Genomic DNA, 26,480 nt, shown 5'->3' on the forward strand with positions numbered 1-26,480 from the left:
AGTATATAGACTATATAGAGCATGGGTCTCCAAACTTTGGCCCTCCAGTTGTTGCAAAACTACATTTCCCATCATGCCTGGACAGCAAAATCCAAAGCTTTAGCTGTCCAGGCATGATGGGAGTTGTAGTTTTGCATCAGATGGAGGGCCGCAGTTTGGAGACCCATGATATAGACTATAGGGCGGGAATGCTATTATTATTACAGGGTTTAATCTGTGGATGAAGTATGTGAAAACTGCATTCTCTGTATTCTCTGATGTAAGCTATTCAGTGACAGCAAGCACATGGTGAAGGTGTACTGTAAGGATTCCTTTGTGTATGTGACTAGGCATTTTCTGTCTGCCACCTGCTGAGAATTGATATGCAAGGCCTCCTTGGGTTGGCCATTCCCTGCAAGGGTAGCTTCACACGTACCGACTCGCAGCGTTAATAATGCTGCGACTCGGCTAGGTCCTGGCAGATCACTTTCACTACATACACACAGCGGTCTGAATGACCTCTGCGTGTATGTAATTCTGCTGACCCCTTAACCCCTTCAGCTGCCCCCGGCTCCGTATACATTACCTGTCCTCGCTGCATGGGGTCCCGGCGTACTGATCTCCCGCCCGGCCAATCAGTGTGTTGCCCTGCCGCAGCCACTGATTGGCCGGGCGGGAGAGCAGTACGCCGGGACCCGTGCAGCGAGGACAGGTAATGTATACAGAGCGGGAGCGGAGCGGGAGCCGGGCGGCAGCTGAAGGGGTTAAGCGGCCAGCAGAATTACATACACGCAGAGGTCGTTCAGACCGCTGTGTGTATGTAGTGAAACTGATCTGCCAGGACCTAGCCGACTCGCAGCGTTATTAACGCTGCGAGTCGGTACGTGTAAAGCTACCCTAAAGGTTACCCAGTACAAGCTATCAGAGGTAAGACCTATTTTCTGTCCAGGCTCCTCTCCACCAATAGAGAGCTTAGCATATGGAATGAGACGTATATAGTCCACTGCCCATTTGGGCAATTTATTATTCTGAAAATGTCTGTACATTCTACTGATCCCAATAGGCAGGATTGGAACCCTATATAAATGTATTTATACCCTGTCTTAGTACTCTAATGTATGCGTAATGAAGGGAGTTTATACTCCCGAAACACATTATCTACTTCTTATAGTCATTGTATTTAATTGTACATTGTTTTAATACATATTAATGTATGTCGTCTACCCCTTGAGAGTACCTTGGCATTGCCGGATACAAGTCCAGTACACTTTCTTTTACTCTAATAAGGAATTCTGTCATTGTTCTACTACCCATAGTTCAGCAGTATGAAAGCAATGACAGGTTTCCTTTAAACTCCAAAATTAGTCCACTATTTACCACTCCTTTCATCTTTTTGTTCACGCTTCACTGCCTACTATCAATAATGGACCTGCAACATGGTTATTTCTTAATGTAAAAGTACTCAATCCAAACATGACACAATGGATGAATGACAGAGGAACTATAGACCCTTATCATAAAAATACATAAAAATAAATCTGCCATAAGGATCGACCTCTTTACAAGACTGAAAATTTAGATTTCTTTCTTGAGGACACTCTGTCCTCTGGAATAAATGAAGAAGCAAGAATGAAATGAAATTTTCACCCAATGTCTTCTAAGAAAGCTCAAGTGTGTCTTCTGTAAACACAAAGGAGCTGGGTAATAAGGTTTATCAAATGAAAAACTTCCAGCCTTTTTCAGATTGAGGCTGTGTTCACATTGTTTAACATATATACGTTTCCATTTGGATCTGTTTTGCCATTGACTTCCATTATAAAGCTGGATTCACACTTAATATGACACCGGCCGTTCTGTGACCCAGCCGGTGTCAATGAAGTTCATTTTCATTTCTATTAAATTGGGATGCGAACGCATCCCTGTGTGCCCGCATTCCAATTCACCATTGCACACAATGGAAAGTGTGGCCGGAGCCGTACTCTCCATTGTGTACTGGCTGGGTTGTGCGGTTGATATTCAATGAAGAGCAGCCGCACAAAACTGACATGACAGTTGTCGTTGCGGCCGCTAGGGATCCAGGGCTGGAGCATAAACTATGTGTATACACTCTGGCCGGGATCCCATTCATTTTCAATGCAATGTATCTTTTGTATCAATCACTGCCATTGTTGCAATTTGCAGCAAAGGCCATGATTAATACGAAAGATATATTGTGTGAACGAGGATAAAATCGGATGCATTTTTTTCTTTCTTTTTAGTTCACCACGTATCCATTGAAAAATGGATATGGGAAATGGACTGCATAAATGCAATGTGACCCCAGCCTAACATGTTATAATGCAACCCAAGACCGCCAGATAGAACACAGAACAAGATAGAAAGAAGAGACATACAAAACATAAAAAGTCAGGGAAAGACCAAAATAACACTATTCTATTAATGTCCTTCAATGTTCAATGACATTCCTAGGCAATGCCCCCACTATGTAAAAATGGAGCGCTAAAAAACAGTCATCTATTGGTAATAAAGGTTGTCAATAATGATCATTATTTGTGATCATCATTAGAGATGAGCTTGTGTGCTCAATACTCAAGATGCGTATTTCCCGATACTCGGGTGCTCGTTTTGAGTAAGGAACCCCATTGACGTCAATAGGAAACTCAAGCATTTTTAGAGGGGACCAAAGCTCTGCACAGGGAAGGTTGCCTAAAAACCTGGAAACCTCAGAAAATAATGGAAACAACACAGAAATGGACAGGAAACAGCAGGGGCAGCATGCACAGTGAGGATAGGAATAGCTGAACTACAGATCCCAGCCAGCCAAGAGAATGTCAGCAACAGGACACATTGACTACTGACAGCTGCACTACAAGTCCAAACCAGCAGCCAAGAGTAGCAAAAAAAAATATGTTTTAAAAACTTTAAGCCCATAAAAGGACTGTTGGGTTCTTCGTGTCAGATCCCTGCCTAAATGCACACTAATTCCCTGCCGAACACTCTCCCTGACAGACAGCAGCTCTCTCCCAATGCTCATCCAGCCTGTGTCTGATGCGAGTATCGCGGGACCAGATTATTATATGCCCAGGTCATCTGATCTGGCCAGCCAGGTGCTGCTATCGACATGTATGGTTCCCATGTGATGCTACGAGCTCACAAAACCTCTCCTGCATGATGATTGGCTGAGAAAAAGCCGCCAAACATGCAGGAAGAGGAAGATACCATTGTCTCGAGTAACACAAGATGCTCGCTCATCTCTAGTCTTCATTAACAAAAGAAGGCCGTCTTTACAACAGGCTGTCCAAAAAGACGGCCGCAAAACCCCATTTCAGGAACATGGCCTTCAAGTGCTCCTGTTGATGATTTTCATGTTTAGTGTTTAATGCCCTTGGTATTTTTTTGCCCTTAGAAGCCTCCATGGTGTCATTCTGACAATTAGACCCTTCTTATGATACTTAGGTACGTAGAGTCCTGCTCTTTATATGCTAACACAATTGATAAAACAGACATTCTTTACTTAGTTACTTTATTCTGGTCCTGACTCTAGTAAACTCTCCGCATGTTCTTTATACTTACCTATCCTTCTTATACTATAATTAGAGATGAGCGAACCGGGTTCGAGTCGATCCGAACGTTTGGCATTTGATTAGCGGTGGCTGCTGAACTTGGATAAAGCTCTAAGGTTGTCTGGAAAACATGGATACAGCCAATGACTATATCCATGATTTCCACATAGCCTTAGGGCTTTATCCAACTTCAGCAGCCACCGCTAATCAAATGCCGAACGTTCGGGTTCGGATGGACTCGAGCATGCTTGAGGTTCGCTCATCTATAACTATAATCTTTCCCTGGTCTGGTCATACTGCCCCACCACTTCCAAGCGCTGACGGCCTCCTGCTGTTCAGCATTTACATTGTCTCAGTGATTGCTGAATGAGGCAGGCTCCCGCACGTGTGCGCTGTCTTATATATATAGTTTCCATGACAATCCAGCTAGCACAGCCCCTGGCCTCGGCTTCACACCATCCTCACAGTGACGTCAGCCTCTTCCTGCTTTTAACTTGCGATGTATGTGCTTCAGTTACCAAAACCTGGAAAATGAATCCATGTATTACAATTTTTTAGATGAACAGCTATGGCTATGGCCTATGGCTGTATCCAGGTTTTTCCAGACAGCCTTAGGGTTGCATCCAATACCTTGGAGTAGGGATTGGTCTCTTACTTTGTTGTTTTCCCATTTATACTCCCCTGTACTACCATTTTGAGTATGGTTGCTTTTTATTTTTATAGTACCCTGACCTACTTTAAAAAAAAAAAAAATCTGGGCTTGAAAACCTCTTAAGGGTGCCTTCACACCTACCGACTCGCAGCGGCAATAACGCTGCGAGTCGGCTAGGTCCTGGCAGATCACTGTCATTACATACACGCAGCGGTCTGAACGATGCGTGTATGTAAATCTGCCGGCCGCTTAACCCCTTCTGATGCCGGCCGGCAGCTTCCCGCTCCGCTCTGTATACATTACCTCTCCTCGCTGCACGGGGTCCCGGCGTACTGCTCTCGCCCCCGGCCAATCAGTGTGTTGCCCAGCCGCAGCCACTGATTGGCCGGGCGGGAGAGCAGGACGCCGGGACAACGTGGAGCGAGGACAGGTAATGTATACAGAGCGGTGACAGTGATCTGCCAGGACCTAGGCAACTTGCAGCGTTATTAACGCTGCGAGTCGGTAGGTGTGAAGGCACCCTTAATGTAATTATTATAGCAGTTATTAGCTGATTTGACATGTAAAGGTTGAGCTGTTCAGACCCAGACAAGTCATTCATTGTGACCACTTTAAATTAAAACAAACAGGAATATATACACAAGGTTTTTTTTCTGCTTGCTATTTTTTTTCTTTTTTACGTTGTATGGATCTGTTATATTGTATTCACCGGCTACTGTACACTACAGGTAAAAATAGACAAATGGAACAGAGGACAATGTTTTCCCATGGGCATTTTCTAAGGCAGCATAGTCTTCTTTAGGATACTCTAATAAACATTGTTAAATTACTTTTATTTTTAAATAAAAAAACAACAACAACAAAAACACATAGGCTATGTTCACACAATGTCAAAAATAGAGAAAAGGCAGCCGATTTTGATATTTAAAAAAACGTCCTAAGTGGAGGCCACACAGCTATATAAGGTCCGTTATTTTAGACTCAAAATGATGGTTTTAATTTTAAATAGAAACATAGAAGATTGTCGGCAGGAAAAGACCACTGGGTCCATCTAGTCTGCCCTTTTAGTATTTCCCTTCTTATTATCTTAGAATAGATATATGTTTATCCCAGGCGTGTTTAAATTCTGTTATTGTAGATTTACCAACCACCTCTGCTGGAAGTTTGTTCCAGGTATCTACAACTCTTTCAGTAAAATAATAATTTCTCACATTGCTTTTGATCTTTCCCCCAACTAACCTCTCACTGTGTCCTCTTGTTCTTGAGCTCAGTTTTTTACTAAAAACACTCCCCTCCTGAACCTTATTTAGACCCTTAACATACTTAAAAGTTTCAATCATGTCCCCCCTTTCCCTTCTTTCCTCCAGACTATACAGATTCAAATACTTAGGTCTTTCCTGATATGGTTTATGCCTCACACCCTCCACCATTTTTGTAGCCCGTCTTTGGACCCGTTCTATTTTATCAATGTCCTTTTTTAGATGAGGTCTCCAGAACTGGACACAGTATTCCAGTTGTGGTCTCACTAGAGCTCTATACAGCGAGATCACAATCTCCCTCTTCCTACTGGTTATACCTCTAGCTATACACCCAGGGCCGTTTCTAGCTAATTTGAACTACAGGGCGAACCTTGCTAAAAGCGCCCCCCCCCCATTAAGTGATGTTGGGGGGGGGGGGGTTACTAGGGAGAAGCAGTGTGGGTATTATGGCATGTAAAAGTGTTATTCAACCCTTTTAAGCTGGGGTAAAAAAAAAAAAGTAATTCAGTAACTCACAGGTGACGTTGTCTTCTGAGGCGTCAATTTCCTTTTCCTCTCCTTCTGGCCCGGACCACCATGATGGTTTCTTGCAGCTACAATTCGTCTCTTCTGAACCTGCCAGACAAACATCTTAGGCTCCGCACTTTTACAACTTCCACTTTTTTGTGTCATGTGCATTAAAGTCAGTAGGGATGTGGGTTGCTCCTATTACTATATGAGGGCACTCCTGTGCCCCCATATAGTAATAATGCCTCCAGCTGTACCACTGTGCTACCCACATGTAATGATCCCCCCTGTGCTCTGCCCTATACCAATAATCCCCCCTATGCTGTCCCCATAGCAATAATCCCCCCTATGCTGACCCCATATCAATAATCCCCCCTATGATGACCCCATATCAATAATCCCACCTGTGCTGTCCCCATATCAATAATCCCCCCTGTGCTCTATCCCCACATTAATAATCCCCCCTGTGCTCTTTCCCCATATAAAAAATCCCCCCTGTGCTGCCCCCATATAGTAATAATCCCCCCTGTGCTGCCCCCATATTAATAATCCCCCCTCTGCTGTCGCCATACTAATAATCCACCTGTGGTCTGCCCCCCCCATAGTAATAACCCCCCCCCTGTGCTCCACACCATATCAATATTCCCCCCCTGTGCCCCCCCAAATATTAATAATCCACCTGTTGTCTGCCCCCCATAGTATTTAACCCCTTATGCTGTCCCCATAGTAAAAATTCCAACCCCCTAATGCTCTGCCCCATAGTAATAATCACCCCCTGTGCTGCCCCCATAATAACAATCCCCACAGTGCTCTGCCCCCCCCCATTGCCTAACACACACACAAAAAAAATAAAATAAAATTATACTCACCTTAAAACATCCAGAGAGTCCCTCTCTCCTCTTCCAGCCTGCGAGGAGCAGGTCGCCGCCGTACACATTTTCTCCCTCCAGCAGGCACGGTGATATGATGCCACTGTGCCTGCTAGAGGGAGATGTGTGAGGGGGCGGCAGCGGCGACCTGACAGATGATCGGCGCTCAGTTGGAGCGCTGTCCGGGGGAGCTGCGGGCATTCAGCTGGTCGGGCGGACGGTCGTCAGGACAGGTGAGGAGGCTGCCAGGCTCATGGTCCGGGGGGGAGGGGGCATGGGGCTGCGGGCGTTCTGCTGGTCGGGCGGGGCGCACACAGCAAAGTGAGGTCCGGGGGATGCCACCAGCGCCCCCAAGCTGTCGGCGCCCCGTGCGCTAACCCGGCCCGCCTGCCTATAGAAACGGCCATGTATACACCCCAGCATACGATTTGCTTTCCCCACCGCCTGGTTGCACTGTTGACTCATTTTGAGGCTGTCAGAAATCACTACCCCTAAATCCTTCTCTTCTGAAGTCTTTTCCAACACAGTACTGCCAATGTGATACTCGGATAGAGGATTCCTCCTCCCCAAGTGCATTATTTTACATTTGGAAACACTGAACTTCAATTTCCACTGTTTGGACCACTTATCTAGCAAAGCTAAATCATTTTCCATATTACTGACACCTCCAGGAATATCAACCCTATTGCCAACTTTTGTGTGGTCAGCAAACAGACAAACTTTACCTACCAAAACTTCTCCTATGTCACTTACAAACATATTAAAAAGAATAGGACCCAGAACAGACCCTTGTGGCACACGACTTGTAACCAGTCTCTGCTTGGAATATACACCATTAACAACAACCCTCTGATATCTATCCTTCAGCCAACCACAAATCCACTGAACTGTCCAGGGATTAAGTCTAATTTTCTCCAACTTCTCTATCAGCTCTTTATGGGGACCTGTATCAAAAGCTTTGCTGAAGTCCAGATAGGCAGCATCCACAGCACCACCTTCATCCAGCACTTTTGTGGCATAATCAAAGAAATCAATGAGATGAGTCTGACATGATTGGCCCTCAGTAAAGCCATGCTGGTTTGGAACCATCAAATTGTTGATTCTTAGGTGATTCATTATCTTTTTTAGAAGAGTTTCCATCATTTTCACTACTACAGATGTTAAGCTTACTGGCCTGTAGTTACTGGGCTTCTCTCTACTCCCCTTCTTGTGGATTGGTATAACATTGGCCGTTCTCCAATCATCGGGGACATCTCCTGTTAGCAGGGAGTGGTTATACAGATCTGTCAGGGGGGCAACAATCACAGATCCGAGTTCTTTAAGAACCCTGGGTGGACGCCATCTGGACCCATCACCTTATTCAACTTTAAACGGGCAAGTTCCTCTGCAACTTTAGCCTCTGAAAATACTGGAGCTGAACCCATATAGCTGTGTCCAGCCATCCTGTGATTGTGAAGGCCTACTTCTGAAAACAGAAGTAACTATTCAAATAGTCAGCGACCGCCTTATCTCCATCAATAATTGTATTCTCCCTATTACTTATTTTAGTAATGCTGCAGACATTCTTCTTCTTCTTCCTGTCACTTATGTATCTGAAGAAGGTTTTATTCCCCACAGTAACAGATTTTTCCATTTCTTCTTCTTTTGAGGCTTTTGCAGCATTTATAATCTGCTTTGCCTCTTTCTGTATACTTTTATACGTCTCTCTGTCAGCTTCATTCTCAGTCTTCTTATACTTCCTATACGCTGCCTTTTTTCCCTTTACAATGGCCTTAACCTCTTTAGTAAACCATAATGGATTCTTCTTCCTTTTACTTTTGCTAACTTCTCGTACATGTAGTCTAGTTGCCTTTAATATTTTTAATTCTGCCCACTGAGTGCTTGCTCCCGATGTTTTATCCCACCCTTTTAATTCTTTATCTAAATAAAATCCCCCACTTTCTTAAAATCTGTCTTCCTAAAATCCAATACTCTTGTTGTAGTATGTGATTGGACGCAGTCAGTTTGTACGTCAAACCATAAACACTGGTGGTCACTGGAACCTAAATTTTCTTCCACTCTAACTTCAGAAACCCGATCCCCATTAGTAAATACTAAATCTAGAATGTTCTCTCCTCTGGTTGGTGACTTCACAAGCTGTTTTAGAGATGCCCCTGTAAGGCTCTCTATTATATTCTTGCTTTTACATGTAAGTGCAGAAGGGATATTCCAATCCACATCTGGCATGTTGAAGTCACCCATAACTACAATGCCCCCCTTTAATGACATTTTAGTAATTTCATCCATCAGCATGTTATCATAGTCCTCACAGGCCTATAGATAACACCTATTCTAATAACAGGTCCCTCTTTAGACTGCATGCAAACCCAGAGAGTCTCCAGCTCTTTGTATGTATTTTGGATGACTGTCGATTTAAGACTATCCCTAACATAAATGGCTTCCCCGCATCCCCTTCTCTCTGCTCTATCTTTCCTGTAGAAAATATATCCCGGTATAGCTATTTCCCAATCATTATTAGACTCTTTGAACCAGGTCTCTGTTACAGCAACAAGGTCCAAATCATCTCTAGACATATTGGCCGTCAGCTCACAGATCTTGTTTCCTAAGCTGCGAGCATTCGTACACATTGCCCGAAGATTACTAAGCTTCATAATACCTTTATTCCCAACTTCATCTACCGCACCAATTGCATCTTCCTTACCAACAATAACCGCACCAACCATTGCATCTACAGCACCAACAACTGCATCAACTGCACCAATCACTTTGGCTACAGCACCAACCCCTGCGCTTTAGCAAATCCGAATACACTTATTTGTCCTTACTGGTCGGGGACAGAAATCCTCCTCCTCTATTATACTTCTGTCCCTTTCATCTAGTCTGAATGTCTGTCCAAAAACATCTGAATTCCTCACCAAGTACCTGTGTACCTATGTGTGATGGATGCAAACCATCCCTCTTGAACATCTCCTTTTTGGACCACTTGCAAAAGCTATGACTAACAAACCCAAAACCTTCAGCCTTACACCCCTGGCTTAACCATGCATTAAACTCTGAGATACGAGATGCCTTGTTGTTCAGATTACAGACCGGCAAAACCTCTGAAAATGTCCCAGAATCCGTTATCTTGCCCAGCTCCAGGCTAAAAGTTTGGAATTCCTTTTTAACCTGATCCACATCTCCTTGGGACAAGTCATTGGTTCAAAGATGAACCACCAGATCAACCTTGCTATCTATACTAGCAGCCTTCACAATGTTCACAATCTGTCTCCTATCCCTGCTGACAGTAGCACCTGAGAGACATCTTACCTCTCTAAACGCATCCTCCTCCTGTCCTACAACAACACCTCTAACAATCAAGTCACCAACAAGAAGCTGCCTTCTCTCCTTACTAACCTTTACTTCTGCCCTCAGTGGCCCATCCATAACAACATCCCCATTGGGAATCACCTGAGCAACCAACAGCAACAGCATCTCTATCTATATCAGCAAGAACACTAAAACTATTTTGCACAGAGAGGCCAAACGTACTATGCTTCTGCTCCACAGCTCGCAATCTACCTGAACCAACTGTTTACCAAACCGTCCTTTTCCTCTGAGGTCTTTGAGGAAGTGGAGGCTGGTAACAGGGGTGCACAGCAATAACAGACTTATGCTGGGTTTACATGGAGCGATAATTCGCCCAATCGTACAATTAACGATTTCTAAGTAACGATTTTTCTTTTATAACGATCAGCGTTTAGATGGAACGATATATCGTACAGAAAATCAGAAAGCCTATCTCGCACATAGGTAAAATCAGTGAACGACTGTTTACATGGAACGATCGGCGGATTTTTTGCGAATGACGAACGGCGATTTAAGAACAAGTTAAAAGATCAAAATGAACAATTTCTCGCTCGTCGTTCCATCGTTCGCTGCGTTTACACGTACGATTATCGTTCGAATTCGCAAATTCGCACGATAATCGTTCTGTGTAAACCCAGCATTAGGGTCCATTTACACAGAAAGATTATCTGACAGATTATCTGCCAAAGATTTGAAGCCAAAGCCCGAAACAGACTATAAACAGAGATCAGGTCATAAAGGAAAGACTGAGATTTCTCCTCTTTTCAAATCCATTCCTGGCTTTGGCTTTAAATCTTTGGCAGATAATCTGTCAGATAATCTTTCTGTGTAAATGGACCCTAAGGACTGCAGCCTAGAAATTTCACAACGTAAACCAGACATCAGCATGCAAAATGGAGCTGAAAAAACGTTGTGTGAACATAGCCATAGATTGTGCTTTAGCTCAATGTAACAGTGTGTTCATATCCGGCCACTAAAAAAAGATGTTTTCCATCACTGTCAGATAGCAACAATTTGGACTTATCCAAGCAGAGCACATTGCCACATTCTTGTATCTACAAGTCAAAATATGTTTTTCTAAGACGTATGATTATTGTTGATCCATGTCTTGCACATGAACTCTTCCATATGCTTCAGACAGTTAAGCAAAATAGTTGCCAAAAGTCACATTTATTTTCATAATTGCATCAATGCGAATTTGTCATCTTTCATGGCCTTCCTCGTTCAGCAGACCTCCTGTAGGGTTGAACGTTAGTATCAATCATGAAACACTCAGCCATTTCGCCTTTTCAGTTCTCGGCTTTAACAGCTAACCCTTGTACGTCCTCTGTTCTCACTGAGTTTCTTATTGCTAGCTATGTGTGCAGAGAATATTTAGGCTTGTAGAAATGTTGCTTATAAAAACAAAACTTTACTATGGCTTGGGAATATAACAATATTGAACATATAAAATTCCAGGGACCTTCTTTAACCCACTCAGCACCTCCACTGCGGAAATACACAATACACAGTACCAAATGCCCCCCCTCCCTCAAAAAAAAAAAGCTTTGTAGCCACCCTCTACACTAGCCAAAAGGTGAGGATCTCAGGTAACCCCCTCAATTATCTTGAATTCTCTAATAGGCTATGTTCACACAGTTTTTCAATAGGTGGCCATAGAAACTTTTGGGTGTGTATTAAATTAAAACATTGAATTTAAAAGAAAGGATAGAAAGTTAAAAAAAAACAATGTGTGAATAAGTTAAACTGTTCTCATAATAGCAGCCGCAAATTATTGACACAAGCATTAATATGACAGTTGCTACGAACAACGGCCATTATTTTATACATTGTGTCAACCAAAGGCTATGTTCACACAACGTCGAACATAGAGAAAAGGCGTCCGAATTTGATATTTAAAATAATGTCCGTTTTTGCCGCGATTTAACTGACTGCAATGGCAATGCATTGAAGTCAATGGGAAGACGGACGTCCAATGCACACAATGCATTGAATAACGGACGTTTTTACCGTGGACGTCAAAAAAATGAACATGATCATTATTTCCGGTTGTCTTTTGCAAACAGCGGACGTTTTTCATTATTTGTTCACACACAGTTTTTCTTTTGTCACCGTTTTTCTAAATTCAATGGACTTTTCAATTAAGCTGCACTCAAAGGCCAATTAGTAATCCCAAACTAAAATAACGTACAAACAGCCGTCATTGCAAGGGGAGGCCAGACAACTAAATTTTAGCCTCAAAATAACGGACGTCGTTTTAAACAGAGCTGAAAAAACGTTGTGTGAACATAACCAAAGACTGTTGTTTCAACAGACTTAAGTATTAATCATTGAATTATGTAAACCAGTGCTTCTCGAACTCTTCGTACTGAAGCCTTACCCAACAGAGCAATGTGATGCCTGGGCCTCCCTAGACTCACCAAGAGGATGCTGGGGCCTTACTATCTATGGTAAAAGTGTAGGAAAAGTTTACCCTTCGTTTGTCTCCTAAACTCTGTATAACATTAGGTATAAAATGACCAATAAGAAATACACTTGCCGCCACTCACCATCGAAGGTGTTGATTTATTCAGTCCCATCACACCGGTTCTTTAGCATACAAATCAGGTCAGTACATAGCAGTAGTGTCCCACTGAGGCTACAGCCATTTTGTGCATCTGGCCTCGTAGTATAAAATGGGTCAATATTGTTGCTAAACCAGAGATTGTTCACTGAAAAGTGTCCGGAAATAATAAGCAGGTACATTATTTAACGCTGTTCTAAAGAACGGGCATTAACATAACAGTGTGTGAACACAGCTGGCGGCATTGCATTGACTTCAATGCAATGCCGCCCCTGCGGTAAAGAATGGACTCTGATTCCATTGCAATCAGTTATGGAAGTACTGTTGTTTTCCTAAATCACAACTTTTATTTATTCATTTATTTATTTTTATTTCTAACATAAAAAAAAACAGTTGTTGAACCTAAGAAATATTGCAGGACGCATGAAGTGGCAGAATGCACATAAGTTTATTCTTGATAAAATAAGTTAAATAAATACAAATAAATAAAATAAAATATTTCTCCTAACAGTTTCTGTTTAAACAGGTCATTGCAAGTTTGTAAAAATATTCCTTTTCAGTTGGCACAATTCACAAGCATTACACAAATGTCAGCTATTACATGAATACTTACAATTGTAAGGAAAATAAGAAAGACACAACCCGTTTGTGATGTTTTTGTAAGCAAAGGTTGATATTGAGAGGTTTGTGCAGCAGACTGGATCGCAGACTGGGAGTAAAGCACAATGAAGCTTGGATGAGCTGTCACCGAGTCTCCCGCTCTTTCGGATGCATCTATTTGGGGATTTCACAAGTCCTTATCACTTCAGAACCATTTTATTTTTACTAATTACTCATAGGATTTCTTTAGGATGCAATGAATGTAGGCACCGGATGCCACTGTATATGATATACGTTTGCGTTGCTTAAAGAAAAAAAATGCATTTACAGCTATATGAATCTCCCTATTTAAGAATGGGAATAATAGAGTTAGTGGCGGAGAACAGGAATGGATTATTACAATTATAAGCCCTCTGATGCCATATCAACACAATAAAGAAACCATTAAAGAGGCTATTCAAGATTAGAAAAAGCACAGCTACTTTCTTGCAAAACAGCGCCACCTCTGTCCTTAGGTTGTGTGTGGTATTGCAAGTCATCTCTGTTCAGTTCAAGAGAACTGAGCTGAAATATCATACACAAACTAAAGACAAGAGACGTGCTGTATCTGAAAAAAAGCAAACGTGTCGATCTTAGCCTGGATGATCCCTTTAAGGCTATGTTCACACAACATAGGACAACGGACGTTGTTTGGCACTCAAAAACAATGCCGTTGTATTAAGTTTCAAGCAAAGGCCGTTGTTGCCTTGAGAATTCAATTGAAATCAATGCGCAATGGCTGGAAATAATTGACGTCAATTAAGTTAATACTTGTTTTTTGGTGCTTATTTTCATTGTTAAAAAAAAAAAATGTTTTTTTCAAGCAAAAAAAGAGGAAAATTTAAGCAGTTTTACTGCCATTTTTTTTTTTTTTCAACTTTGAAATGTGCAAACCAGCGGTTTTGGGGATGAAAACTTTCCCCAAGAATTCAAAAAGTAATATAAGCGGCCAAAAACTACCAGATTTTTTTTTTTCATTGTCACATTTGTGGACTTTTTTTCAGCAGGGGAATTCCTGTAGCTTAAATACTGATGATAAATAATGATCATGTCAATTATTTTCAGATGTCTTTTGCAAACAGCAGACGTTACTGTTGATCACACACAGTTTTTCTTTTTTCTCCATCCTTTCACTGTTTTCAATGGACTTTTCCATTAAAGACACAGCCAAAGGCCAATTAGTCCACCTAACTGGACTGGAGACCATACAGCAAAATGACCGACAGCCTTCTTTCTTTTAAAAAACGATTTATAAACATTATATATATGTATAATGGAATTTTATCCTGGCAATGAGAAGCTCTTTATAATTGCCTATATCCTCTCTCCCTACACGTACTAAATATAAACACAATTTCCCAGAAAGAAAACACATATTTGTTAAAGCGAACGTTAAGGACATTTTTTTTTCTTAAGGATGGCAGCGTAGAGACATTTTTGTACATGAAATATTTATAATACACTGGAGAAATGGAGCGTCAGCAAGAGTAGGAATCACTCAGTTACCATAGTTACACTCTAAGGCCTACAGTCTCTCCGGAGTTTGTCTAGTCCTCATGTAAGATAGCTAGTGTGTGCTGTACATGCCATATTATCACACAGAAGATGAGGTGTTAACTGTTCATCCTCCAATAACTAATAAGTCTCATCTCAAGTATAGTAAACAGAGGGCTCACAAATGAAGGAAATGTATAAGTATTTAAAGTATAGATGAAAAAGCCTGAGGTTTTACTGTTGTATGCACAGCAGATGTTTCTGGGTTCAGTGCTGGTCCATTCAGTAAGGGTTTACAGGCTAGATTTACAGTATGAAAAATGATGGCTGTAATTCATAAAATAACGTCCGTTATTTACCATTAAATGAAGGCCATCCAAGAAAAACTGCCACCATTTTGACAGTATGTGAACATAGCCCAAAGGAGTAGCTTTTAAATACTCTGCAAGGCTAGGTTCCCACTATGTAAAAATGACAAATGTCTATCATTGCGTTAATAATGCATCATTTCAAAAATTAAGGACGTTATTGCACAATGACCGCCGTTGTTATGAAAGATGGATGACATTGAACTTAGCCCACGAGTTAGTGAACAGTACACCTTAAAGAGTAACTGTCATGTTTTTTTTTATTGCAGAAATCAGTAGTATAAGCAATTTTAAGAAACTCTGTAATAGGTTTCATCACCTAAAAAAAGCCTCCTTCTGTACTCAAGAAGCAATCTCCCAGCCTCCCCCCCTGACTTCTTATCTGTGCATTATCAGGCAAACACGTCTTCATTACAGAGAAGCCAGTGAAGACGGGTTCTGCTCTCTCCATTGTAAGCCTATGAAGGGGGAAGGGGCCGAGGGAGATGAGGGAGCAGGAAGAGGTGACATGAAGGTCAGCTGTTTGGAGACTCTCTGGGCAGCTAAAACGCTAAATTGAGGTGTCAGAAAGGTCAGTGCTTATCTATGAACTTACTGAGAGAAGATTGCAGGGTGTTGTGCTGTGCAGGACTACTCCGTGCTCAGTCACTCCTAACAGCCCCTCCCCTCTCCATAGCCACATAATGGAGACAGAAATCCTGCTTCATTTCATGTGAGGGGGGAGGCTGGGAGATTTTCACTACAGAAGGAAACTCTTTTAGTACATAAAACCTATTACAGAGTTTCTTAAAATCGCTTGTACTGTTGATATTTAATGTTTTCAGAAAAATGGCCCTGAAATGACAGTTACGCTTTAAAGGGGAACTATCAGCAGGTTAGTCAAAGCTAACCTGCTGATATGTCCTTATTGCACATAAGACGCCAAGTCTTCTCCTCTGCGCTGTTCCGGAGCAGTTAACCATGTTCCTTATCGTCCGACGAGACCATTATAAACAGCGGGGGAGGGGGGGGCAGGGGGTGTTAGGAGCACTGCCAGCCCCCATAGCGCCGATACGGTCCAGCCTGCTCCATTTATTATCATTGCAAAGGTGCAGGGCAGGGGCAGATTGGTCCTATGGGGGAGGGCAGTGCTCCTAATGGTCTCACCGGACCATGGGGAAAACAACTAACTGCACTGAACAGAGCCAAGGAGAAAGGTAAGAGACATACCTTCCTCCTTTGCATCTCCTGCACAATATGAGGCTATCAGCAGGTTGGATTTGTAATCATATACCTATTTGGTATGGTTTGACATTTTTGCTTTAGTTGTAGATATAGACTATGGCAAGCTTTACATTTCAAGGCTATCTTCACACACACAATAAAATAATATAAAAATACAGCCGTATTTTCAATGTAAAACTATGTTCACACACAGTGTTTTGGTCAGTATTTTTCAACCAAAACCAGGAGTGGATTGAAAACACAGAAAGGCTATGTTCATACACTGTTGAAAGTTAGTGGACGGCAAACATTTAATTGCAAATAATGGCCCTTATTTTAAGACAACGTCTATTATTTGCCATTAAATGGTGGCCATCCACTCAATTTCAATAGTGTGTGAATATATCCTTTCTGTGTTTTCAATTCACTTCTGGTTTTGGTTGAAAAATACTGTCCAAAATACTGAGCAAAAATACTGTGTAGGAACATAGCCTAATAAAGGGCTTCACTGTAGTCATGGTGAATTTGCCAGCAGTGCACACACAATATACAATACTGGCTGCCAAAATAATGAACATGGCCATTATTTACGACTTGCTTTCACAAAAAATACTAAATTATTTCACCTGTTAAAGGGAACCAATAAGCACACCTGTGCTGATATGGTTCCCTGCTGCACAGTAGCTCTCCTAAGCTACCAGCCGCGTCTGCAGCAGTAGCTTTACAGCCGAGAAAAGGTAGTTTAATCCCACTGCACAAGGATGAGAGAGGGGCGGCAACTAGCCATCTGGGCGGGAAGTCACCCATTACTAATGACGGCTCTCGGTCTGTCAGAACAGACAGGCAGTGAGACCAGTTAGTAGTCTCTGTGCCTGTTAATCATCCCCCACAGGATTCCCCGCCCAGATGACAAGTTGCCGCCCCTCTCTCGTCTTCGAGCGGCATAATAAAGCTATACTATAGCTATACTATGCAGCAGGGGACAATATCAGCAGAATCGTAATGATTGGCTCCCTTTAATACACTGTTTATTTTCACTCAAAATTACGGCCCTCTTTTGTATTATTTTACTGTGTGTAACCATGACCTAAAGTTTAAATCTGTATAATAATAATTCTAAACCCCCTCTCAGTACAGCGAGCACATTACTTACAGTCCTTTTTTTACACTCTGCTCTTTTCTTTGTATACTTTTAGGCTATGTTCACACAATGTTTTTTTTTTTTTGTTTGTTTGTTTTTCCGGCCATCCTTTTGATAATTACGATGGCAAATAAAGATTAAAATGACGTCCATCCAAAAAGACGTCTGTAAAACAACAGTGATTGAACATAGCCTTATCCTGTATGTCAACATTTCTGTAATGCATACAATTACAAATGTTAAAAATGTGACAGTGATCAAAAATATACTCAAATGACTATTTAGTGGTATGTAGTATGGCTATGTGGAACCCAGTTTAAGCAAATGTAACATTAGGTACATCGCTTTGTGTTTTTTACATGAATGGATCTACGATCTCCCCTCCCCTCTGTGACGCAGCTCCATTAGAATCAATGGAGCCCTGTCCCAGAGGGGAGGGGGTTTTGTCACACTGGGGGCCGGGGCCGTCCACCAGTGCTTCAAGCCGGGCCGGTGCTCAGGAATATAACAGCAAAATGCGCGGGAATCAGGCAGCGGTTTAAATAAAGAACATTGGTATCGGCATCCTCGGGCCAGCGCCGATCAATTCATGTAAAAAAAAAATAAAAAATCGATGTACCTGATGGTTCATTCACTTTAGGGTGCCTTCACACGTACCGTATCGCTGCGTATTTATCGCGAGTTTCTCGCACATAAATCCACAGTGATAGTGATTCCTATAAAGTCAATGTATGTGTATTCTCGCTGCGTGTTTGTTGCGATTTTTATATGCGAGTTTTGATTTTCACATGCTTTTCACAGGAGAGTTTAACACCACAAAAAACTCAGCTCCTTTTGTGCAAGTTTCATGCGAGTTTCGTGCGATAAATACGCAGCGATATGGTATGTGTGAAGGCACCCATAAGCAGAGCTTTAAGCATATTGTGTGTTGCATTTGCATAGCATTGTGAGTAAATGTCATACATTGCTCCAATTAAGAGGACGTGATTTATGAATATTGCAGACAGTACTGACAGAGTGTAGCCCTTCCATTTGACATCATCTGTTATGTGTACGCTTAGGCTTAGTCTTTGGCAAGAATATATGCCACTTGTGAATGTCAAATCTATTTTTTATATTTATATAAGTTAGAACATGCCCATGCCAGGTTATTTCTTTTCTCTTGTTTGGATCCTGTAATATGGACCACTGATACAGCTGTGAGAATGAAAACCAACACTGAAGCTAAAACTATTAACCCTAGTGACCTTACTGAATCTACAGTAGCTAGTTGGTAACTTCTAGAGATTGAATCGAATTGAGTCCAATTCTTCGGCCTGTGATTACCGATGGCTGAAGAAGTTAGATGCCGCCCTAGGGAGTCTGGATACAAGCTATGGCCTTTCAAGTTTGGGATTAGTTCATTTGGGAAAAAAAAACACGTCTTAGGGGCAATCTGTTCGCAATGAACAATTATATGAATGGACAGTAAAGAGATCTTTTTAATGATATTTTTACTCTTGAGCTTGTAACCATGACAAGGGGGCATCCTCATGATTCATTAAATACATTCAAGGGAGGCCTGTATAGTTTTCTTTAAAACAATATAATAAGCTATGCGCACTAATAGGGTGTTGATTTATTCTCACTGCCATGTTAGTCTGGAAAAAATTGTTATCTCTCCAGTCCTCCCTATACACAAGAAAATTCGGCACAGCCAAACATTTATGTGTTCTCTACGGGAAGGGGTAAGCCACAGCCAGACAAAACTGGTAGTGTCTCATCTTTTTAAGAACAAAGGGGTCCAGTAGTGAAATTCCATCACACATAATCCTTATGTTCACCAACATTACCTATCGGTGGAGACTCAAAAGTCCCTACACACTTTATACTGAGAACTGAACCCACCACCAGTGGCAGTTTTGGCTGACATTAATATAAAATGTAAGTGGACCTTTAGTACATAAAATAAAAAGGTCCCCACAGAGAAAATCTAAAAAATTCTGTAACCTAAATACATCAATCGTAGATGCATTTATATCACTGGTGGCTGCAATAATATGTCAAGTTTGAATCCAAGCAGTTTAGCTCACAAAGCACTGGCAAGACCAGGTACTATTACATCTACTTCTCAGCATGCAGGAGGGCATTAAATTAGGCCATGCCCCCACTACCTCAACAGATTCCCTAAGAGGGGAATGCTTCTTAGTGAAACTGGCCTGATCTGCGCAAAAATCAACACCTGTTCCTGAGCAGGGAAAGATTTCTGCCATGATTTCTGCCTGTAAGCATGGTAAATGCTGTGCCATGGTAAATCAGGCACTGGAGGAGGCCTCACCTCGTTCCCGCCTCCTCCCCAAAGCGGGGGATACGTGAAAATCTGCAACTTCTCTCTGGCATATGCCAGTGGCACAGCCTTCATAAATGTCCCCCTAAATGTTAATTTGCTACCTTTAGATGTAAACAAGAGTATTGTAATCCACTGGCAGCAAACTAAAGAATTGATGAAATGAGTAAACCTCTTTAATAAATACAGTCTCACTACTGAGGTCTGGAACAATAACAGAATTGCTTTGATCCATAGTAGAACATCCCATTACAGTAACACCGATTGCCCTAGTTATTTACAAATGTATGACCAAGTAAATAACACTGGCGTCTGACAGATGCCTGTAGTTAGGTTGAAGGAGTTGTTCAGGTTCGACACTTTCTAAATATATGCTCAGGTGCTCAGGGAAGCGGTAAATAGAAAAAAGAACTGACGCCTTGCTCACTCCGCCACTGCTGCTGGTATTATGAAACTCTGGTCCTGCTGTATGACGATTCCAGATTTGGGGACAGGAGTTTTGTCTTGCCTCCCCCTGATTTGCTGAGCCGGCTTGGGATGTCACATCCGTGAACCTGAAAACCAATATATCAGGGACTGCAACAGTATGATACCGGTAGTGGCGCAGCAATGTAAGTGTTGTTTTTTTTAATTACTCCCTCTTTGAGCATATGTCTAAAGAGTGTCCAGCCCAGACACCATCAAATATGTTCAGGTTTGTCTGAACCCCAAAACTTGGCATTTGACACCGCAGCCTATGACACACAGAGATACAGTACTTGGCCATGTTCACACACTGTATGAACATCGGCCATTGCTTGACACAGCCGCTGTTTGCAGTGTCAAACAACAGCCGATGTCTCAGATGTTCATCCAGCCCATACTGCAGCATCAGCCAGGTGAACATTACTTCTTTAAAATTGAAATGCCGCCAGAGAGCACAATTTAACGTATGGCTTGAAGCCGTACTTTACACTGTGAGTACAGGCTATCTTGTACGGCTGCTGTTTACTGAATAGCGGCTGAACAAAATAGACTTGTCAATTATTTTGTGTATCTGCATGAAACCTACAACAGCCATTGTTTGTTGCAAAAATACGTAGTGTGAACATGGCTTTTGACTGTAACCATGTTTTCCAGGACTACCTAGAGTTGTATGCAATTTCGTCAGCCACCAGTATTCAAATACCAAATGATCGGTCTTGAGCAACATGTTACGATTGTGTGCATGAGGCCTTACAGGTGTATTCATGTATTCTCTAATACAATTGTTAATATGTTCAATTTTCAGTCACTAATATAGTGCTGAGTTTTACAAACAGAAAATCTGAAGCCATTTTTCCTTATATTAATAAAAATAATTTTATCATCAAACAGGGTAATCCTATGAAAGTACCATGTAATAACATATGCAATAACTGTTCTGCAAGTTAGATTAATACTTTGATATCATGGATCAGAGTGCCCCTTTAAAATAATGATAAGAAATAGGTGAACATATCCAATCTGTTGGAGCTATCCTTGTACCTTATAGTACATACACATACAAAATATTCACAATCACAGTTTTGAAATGAGAATAAATTATATTAAAAACAACAGTGAGCAAAAAGAGTGCTGTGTCGTAAGTAAGATTCTGAACTGGTGATGATAATCTCTTGAATTGGTGGAAATAATGCTTAACAATGTAGCAAATCACGAGATACAATAGCGTTCAATGACAAAATAAATGCACCTCATAATAATTCTCAACAAAGTTGAGGAAAACAGTTTTGACAATGACCAAAAGCACAGTAGAACAAAACACAAAAGTGTAACACCTGCTAAATTTAGAGAGTGACTGTTGCTTACTGTTTGTGAATACACCAACCCGTAGTAATCAATGTACAATATTAAAGACGTTACTATTATTAACAATGACATAGTTCAGGTTTTGAGAAGCACTGCTTGACAAATTCATCTGAGATTCCAAAAATAGTTCTAGTTCTCTCTACTCAATGGCACTGGTTTACACTCCATTCCTCTGGTTGGAGGAAATAATATTAAAGGGGTAATCCACCCAGGCAAAAAAAAATATGTTGAATCATCCCTCCTCCTGGAGACTAACAATTCATTCCATACTTGTTATTATCTTATCAGTCTCCTACCCCCAGTTCTGAGTCTGCAGCTTTCTTCTGAAGACACAAAAAAACAGTATGAGCTGCGATGTCTGCCTTCACTCTGAACCCTCTTATCCCCCTCCTTCCTTAGACATCTCATGTAAATGCATGTAACAGTGTCCCTGGCCGGCTGTTTCTGCACTCTGTGAAGCTGGGAGGGTTAGGCTGGGTTTACAGTACTTTTTTGCAATCCGTTTTTTCATCCGGTTTTGCAAAAAATTTGATTAAAAAACGGGTGGAAATTTAGATGGATTTTTGAAAATGGATAGAAAAACAGATGCAATTGTGTACATCTGTTTTGATCCGTTTTTCCAGTGACTTCTATTATAAAAATAAGGATTAAAATAAATGAATGCACACAAAAAAAGGTCAAGTACATATTTAACTATGTTAAAAAAAGGATGCGTTTTGATACCTTTTTTTTAATAATGAAAGTCAATATAAAAATGGATCAAAAAGGATGCACACAATTCCGTTTTTCCATCCATTTTCCAATCCTTTTTTTGCAAAAACATATTGCAAATATGTACTGTAAACCCAGCCTTATTCTGAGGTCAAGTTGCTGGTGACCTCACTGTAATTATCCCTCTCGGCATTGCAAAGGGCAGAGACAGCCAGCCAGGGACACTGTTTACACAAGCCGTCTTGGAAGGGGGAGAGAAGGAAGGAGATCAGAGTTAAGACGAAGATAACAGCTCCCACACAGTTTTCTGTGTCTTCAGCAGAAAGCAGAAGGTCGAGAACTAGGGGAAGGAGACATAAAAGGTAATGACACGTAGAATACCACTTTACAAATGTAAAAAAAAAAAGATAAATATATAAGAAATGAAAATCTATCATCACAAATTTGGATAACAAACCAGTTTGGCACATTACAGAAAGGCTTGGTTCTTTTGTCTTATGAAGCCAACATGCTTTGCCGTGTCTTCCTGGGACAACACCCGCAAGCAGCAAAGGACTGGACCTTTTCAAAGATTTTAGTAAAGCATTCATATAGTGAAATGTCTTTATGCAATAGTCAGAATAAAACGCAGTGTGGTGACTGCTCTATGGCTTTATATAAAAGGATGAAGCCTACTATAGTAATATACTTTGTCTTTCATATTTTTTTTACATTACACAACTTTTAATATGAATTGGTGAAATATCATTTTTTTCACAGAAGTGTTCGAATGAGTGCTTAGAAATCTACAGAGAGATACTTTGGATTCTATTTACAAACCACAAGTTGGCACTTACAGAATAAAAGCATAAATCAGTGGCCCCCTTAACACTTGTACAGTAGGTAAATCTTTTACATTATGCAACATGAACATATATGATACATTTCCAGTTGGTACATTCCTGTAGAGTATTTAGTTATTTTTGGAAGTGATCCCTCCGCTTGAAAATTATGAGCGTCATCGATATACCCACTAGTCAAGAGACAGCAAGGGCTGCTGCGTGTTGTCATCTTCATTTTTGTCATTGTGTTTTAAAACCCCAGGATCCACTACTGATTGAGATCTGCAAACAAACAAAAAGGAATGTTTTTCAGAATGCCAGCTTAATATTCCCAAGGGCCCTGAGGATAATGACTTGACACTCAATAATACCTATAATTTGCATTGGAAAACATTTCACATTTGATACATATTCATACCCCCAAAAAAGCAGTGCACAGTACTGTATTTCCTAGTTGTTCCTCATTCATATGCATGTTGCTAGGCAAAATGTGAAACTGTGCTCTGAGATTTCAAACCTCTCTGCTGCATCCACCTAAAAAAAACTATATTTGTCTATTAATAAATACAGTTTATGGCTATGTTCCCACTTTGGGAACATAGCTGGGAAAGGCGTCCGTCTTGTTATGATCACGGCAGTGAATAATGTTCATGTACATGAATCGCAGCCGTGGTTATAACAAGACAGCTGCCTTTCCTTGTTATGTTCCCAAAGTGGGAACATAGCCTATAAATGATGGATAATATTATTCTAGGTAACATTGCTTATACTCAATGCCCAATTACATGGATAGATCTTTATATATTGTACGTCTACTATAGATACACTCATACCTCTGTTCTCAAACATAATCCGTTCTGAACAGCAGTTCCAGAACCAAGCAGAATTTCCATAGGGAATAATGTAAATCTGTTTAATAAATTTTTACACTATGGGTCATGTGCAGAACACAATGCCCACATACTTTAACATGTTAAGTGGTGATGCATAGTATGTACCTCTGGACTTACAGTAAGTAGAAGTGCATGGCATATTGCTGTTAATGGAAGGAGTGGGGAATCCCTTCAAATTAAGGCAATTCCAGCTTTGAACAGGGTTTCCTGCTGAAGAGCAGAAAGATTCTGCTCTGGATGGGCTCCTGTCTTTACTGCTGCTGAGCCGGCTCTGTTTGTCAGGCAGGCAGGGGTTAAGTGGTGATGCTGTGCACAGCTTCATCATTTAACCCACAGGGAGGAGCAGAACTCTAAAATTTTGGATGTCCTTCTCCTCCTTGGGGATTTCACTTACCATTCCTGGCTCCTGGCTGTGTATTCATCTGCACTGCAGGCTCTAGTGATGATTATGTGATTTAACATATTTTTATTAGTGAGTGTAATGATACCATCCTATTTCAAAGGCCTTTTATAATGTTTACAGTGGTGGGTTTATGCAAGCATTAACTTCTTGATTAGAGATGAGCGAACCTCGAGCATGTTCGAGTCGATCCGAACCCGAACTTTCGGCATTTGATTAGCGGTGGCTGCTGAACTTGGATAAAGCCCTAAGACTATGTGGAAATCATGGATATAGTCATTGGCTGTATCCATGTTTTCCAGACAACCTTACAGCTTTATCCAAGTTCAGCAACCCGAACCCGGTTCGCTCATCTCTATTCTTGATCTATATTTTTATACTGCATATGGATTTCACATAAACCCTTGTTAACACACCACACACTGTAAAATAAAAACAAAAAGAGCCATAAAATAGGTATAAAAATGTATAATCTAATAATGTGTTCTACCAAAGTCTATAGAAAATTGACCCACACTATATTTAAATAAAAAAACCTATAGTTCCAATATTAGAATTTTGTCCATTTTCTCATACAGTACAGTGTGTGCACTGTTATTGATGTTTTTTCACTGTGTGAACCCATGTAACAGTTACATTACTGTAGTTGATAAGGTTGCAAAAAGACAAGAGTCCAAGAAGTCCAACCCTACTAATTCATTATTTACTTTTTTTTTTTTTTACATTTTTTAAATGGAACCTGTCACCCCGACTGCCAGGTTGAAGCCCCCCCGACCCCCCCCCCCCCGGGGGAGCCTCTTATACTTACCCCTTTCTCGAAATCCCGGTCCCGGACCCCGTCCCATTGCCGAGTAATTCCTGTTGGAAGCTGTGCGCAAGCTCCCCAGAGATGAGTCTGATGCCCATAGAGAATGACTGGGGAAAGGGGTGAGTATAAGGGGCTCCACCGGGGGGTCGGGTGGGCTTCACCCCAGCAGCCGGGGTGACAGGTCTCCTTTAAGTTCCCCTGGGAGACTTTGACATGCAATAATTGGATTTCCTACACTAGTCAATGCTATGCAATTACATAGCATTGATCAGTGTTATCGGTGTTCTGCACATAGAGCCTATTTGTAACAGACTCGATAAGCAGAACACTGGTCAGACTGCATGGAAGTAAGGGGTCCCAATCAGTAAGTGACAGGAGCTGTTCCTGTCATTTACACTCAAATGCAGCAATTAGCAGCTAGTCCCCACCTGCTATTAAGCGAGCCCAGCTACTGAGCTCGCTTCCTAGCTTTAGATGCAGTATGGGCGTACCGGTACATTAAGGGTCGTCTAGCAGTTATACAGTATATAACCTTATTCTTTTGAATCTTTTTTCATGATAAAATTGTAAGCCTTGTCTCCTGACATGCTATATTTTTATACACCGTTATCAAGATGCTAAATATAAGCATTAGTATCAGCAGTGAGAAAGTATAATTTACCTCTTCATGGTTTTAGGAGACAAATCCTTTTCCATGTCCACCTTTGTTGGCATATTATATGAGTCTACATTGTATTCATTTTCGTCATCATACTCATGGTCCAAGAGTGTTCTTGCCCATGTTCCCATGTCATATGGTGGCAACATTCCTCCAAACTCAGAAGGCAGAATCTCTGGGTGGATCAGCTGATGCAAGCTATTGAGATTGTTACCATGTAAAAATATCTATCAAAGAAAACACGCAGATAAAAAAAAAATATTTATATTTACTTATGAAAACATTTAAAGGAGTTGTCTGATAAATTCCTATTACTTAATCTAGAATAAAAATAAAAAAGTTAGACCAGTTCAATTCCTCCCACATCCACCATCCAGCTTTGATTCTCCCGGCTGGCTGTTAACATGACATTCCCTATATCCTAGTCACTGCCGCAGCTACATGCTGG

General features: G+C 41.2%; 1 protein-coding gene across 1 annotated transcript in view; it reads right to left on the reverse strand.

Moving 5' to 3' along the window:
- Window positions 1–23,464: 23,464 nt before the first annotated feature.
- The window catches only part of CLVS2 (clavesin 2), a 45,578-nt gene continuing 42,562 nt past the window's right edge, over window positions 23,465–26,480 (reverse strand). Inside the window, exons 4-5 of the mRNA XM_069973672.1 lie at window positions 26,036–26,259; window positions 23,465–23,555 (exon numbers count right to left, since the gene is read on the reverse strand). Coding sequence (XP_069829773.1) covers window positions 23,465–23,555; window positions 26,036–26,259 — 315 coding nt within the window. The remainder of the gene's footprint in view (window positions 23,556–26,035; window positions 26,260–26,480) is intronic.

This window comes from Dendropsophus ebraccatus, chromosome 6 (assembly GCF_027789765.1).
Source record: "Dendropsophus ebraccatus isolate aDenEbr1 chromosome 6, aDenEbr1.pat, whole genome shotgun sequence".
Classification (NCBI taxonomy): Eukaryota; Metazoa; Chordata; class Amphibia; order Anura; family Hylidae; genus Dendropsophus; species Dendropsophus ebraccatus.